Raw genomic sequence first — 1,463 nt, 5'->3', positions numbered from 1 at the left:
TTAGTACAAGCACTTGGCAGTATATGTGCATGTACAGATACTCATATACACAGAGGCGGTCCAGATAAAACAGTATATCCATTATTTTATCTATTCCAGTAGACTCCAATATTCTCAGCATCCTCTTGTATTTTGTATACTGTAGATTTATTTTCTGTATATGTGTACTTTTTGAATCTCATTTTTATTTATAAACATGAGATTTGCAACATCACACAGGGACAAAATTTATGCTCTGGCTTGTTTCTGTTTCCCTAGACTAGATTGGATAATACATCTTAAACAAAATAGAAGTGAAGCATTTCACACATTTAAACCATTAATGAGAACAGAAAAACAAAAAGGAAAAATCCCTGGCCTCAGTGATATTGATCAGCGAGAAAACAACGGGGTATTTTGTAGCATTACACTAGAGAATCATGAAAATTGTGGTCACTGAAAAAGAAAAAAGGACTCGATATGTTAATACCTCACTCAAATGCTTTTAAAGGTTACATTATTTAATTGAAAACTTCCCTGTTCATTCTCACTTCCTTTTTCCATATGTTAACCTTTTCTTCTTCATTACAGATTTCCACTGTTTGAAACTTCTAATCGAAAGAACTGCATAGCATATAATCCAAAGGGAAATGCTGTAGATGAACCATGTGAAATTAAAAATCGTTTTATCTGTAAGCAACAGGTCATTTAAATGTTTCTTGGGGCAGAGAAGGTGGAGAGTAGAGACCCAACATTACTAATAATGATACATTCACCTGTTATATTATTACTTATTGTCTACTTCTAGAATCTATAAATGTTTCAAATAGTGTCTTAGACAGTTGTCATATATGTGAAACAATGTGTTTTACAATTGATGAAATTTGTACATCTACATTTGAAATTATAAAGTTAATATAAAGAATTTTGTATTTTGATTTGATGTATATATTTAATGTTAAATTTGATGTCGTTTTATTGCAGATTTATGTAACTTTATCTACATTCTTGCTAATTCTCAGCAGAAATTTAAATAAAATTTAATTCACATCAAATAAAATTTACAAAATAAAATTTAACTCACACTGCCTAGGCTGGAGTGCAGTGGTAAGATCGTAGCTCATTACAACCTCAACTCCTGGGCTCAAGTGATCCTCCTGACTCAGCCTCCCAAGTAGCTAGGACTACAGGCGCCATGCCACTATGCCCAGCTAATTTTTATTTTTTAATTTTTTGTGAAGACAAGGTTTCACTATGTTGCCAAGGCTGGTCTTGAACTCATGGCCTCGAGTGATTCTCCCACCTTGGTCTCCCAAAGTGCTGGGATTACAGGTGTGAAACACCATCCCTGGCCCTCTTCACATTCTTGTATGAAGACTGATTTAGGAAAAATGCACTTCAGTTAACTTACAAAAGATATAGGATGAAATATAATATCTTTCATATGTTTAATTTGAACTAAGACAGCTTATGTTGAATTGCAC

General features: G+C 33.2%; 1 protein-coding gene across 1 annotated transcript in view; it reads left to right on the top strand.

The window, feature by feature from the left end:
• Nucleotides 1–998, top strand: part of KLRD1 (killer cell lectin like receptor D1) — a 6,606-nt gene extending 5,608 nt beyond the window's left edge. The window contains exon 5 of the mRNA XM_017518181.2: nucleotides 554–998. Within this exon, the coding sequence (XP_017373670.2) occupies nucleotides 554–691 (138 nt within the window). The 3' untranslated portion in view covers nucleotides 692–998. The remainder of the gene's footprint in view (nucleotides 1–553) is intronic.
• The last annotated feature ends 465 nt before the right edge of the window (nucleotides 999–1,463 follow it).

Source organism: Cebus imitator, unplaced genomic scaffold (assembly GCF_001604975.1).
Source record: "Cebus imitator isolate Cc_AM_T3 unplaced genomic scaffold, Cebus_imitator-1.0 Scaffold660, whole genome shotgun sequence".
NCBI lineage: Eukaryota > Metazoa > Chordata > Mammalia > Primates > Cebidae > Cebus > Cebus imitator.
Note: the sequence above shows the minus strand (reverse complement) of the source record. Positions and strands in the feature narration are given on the sequence as shown.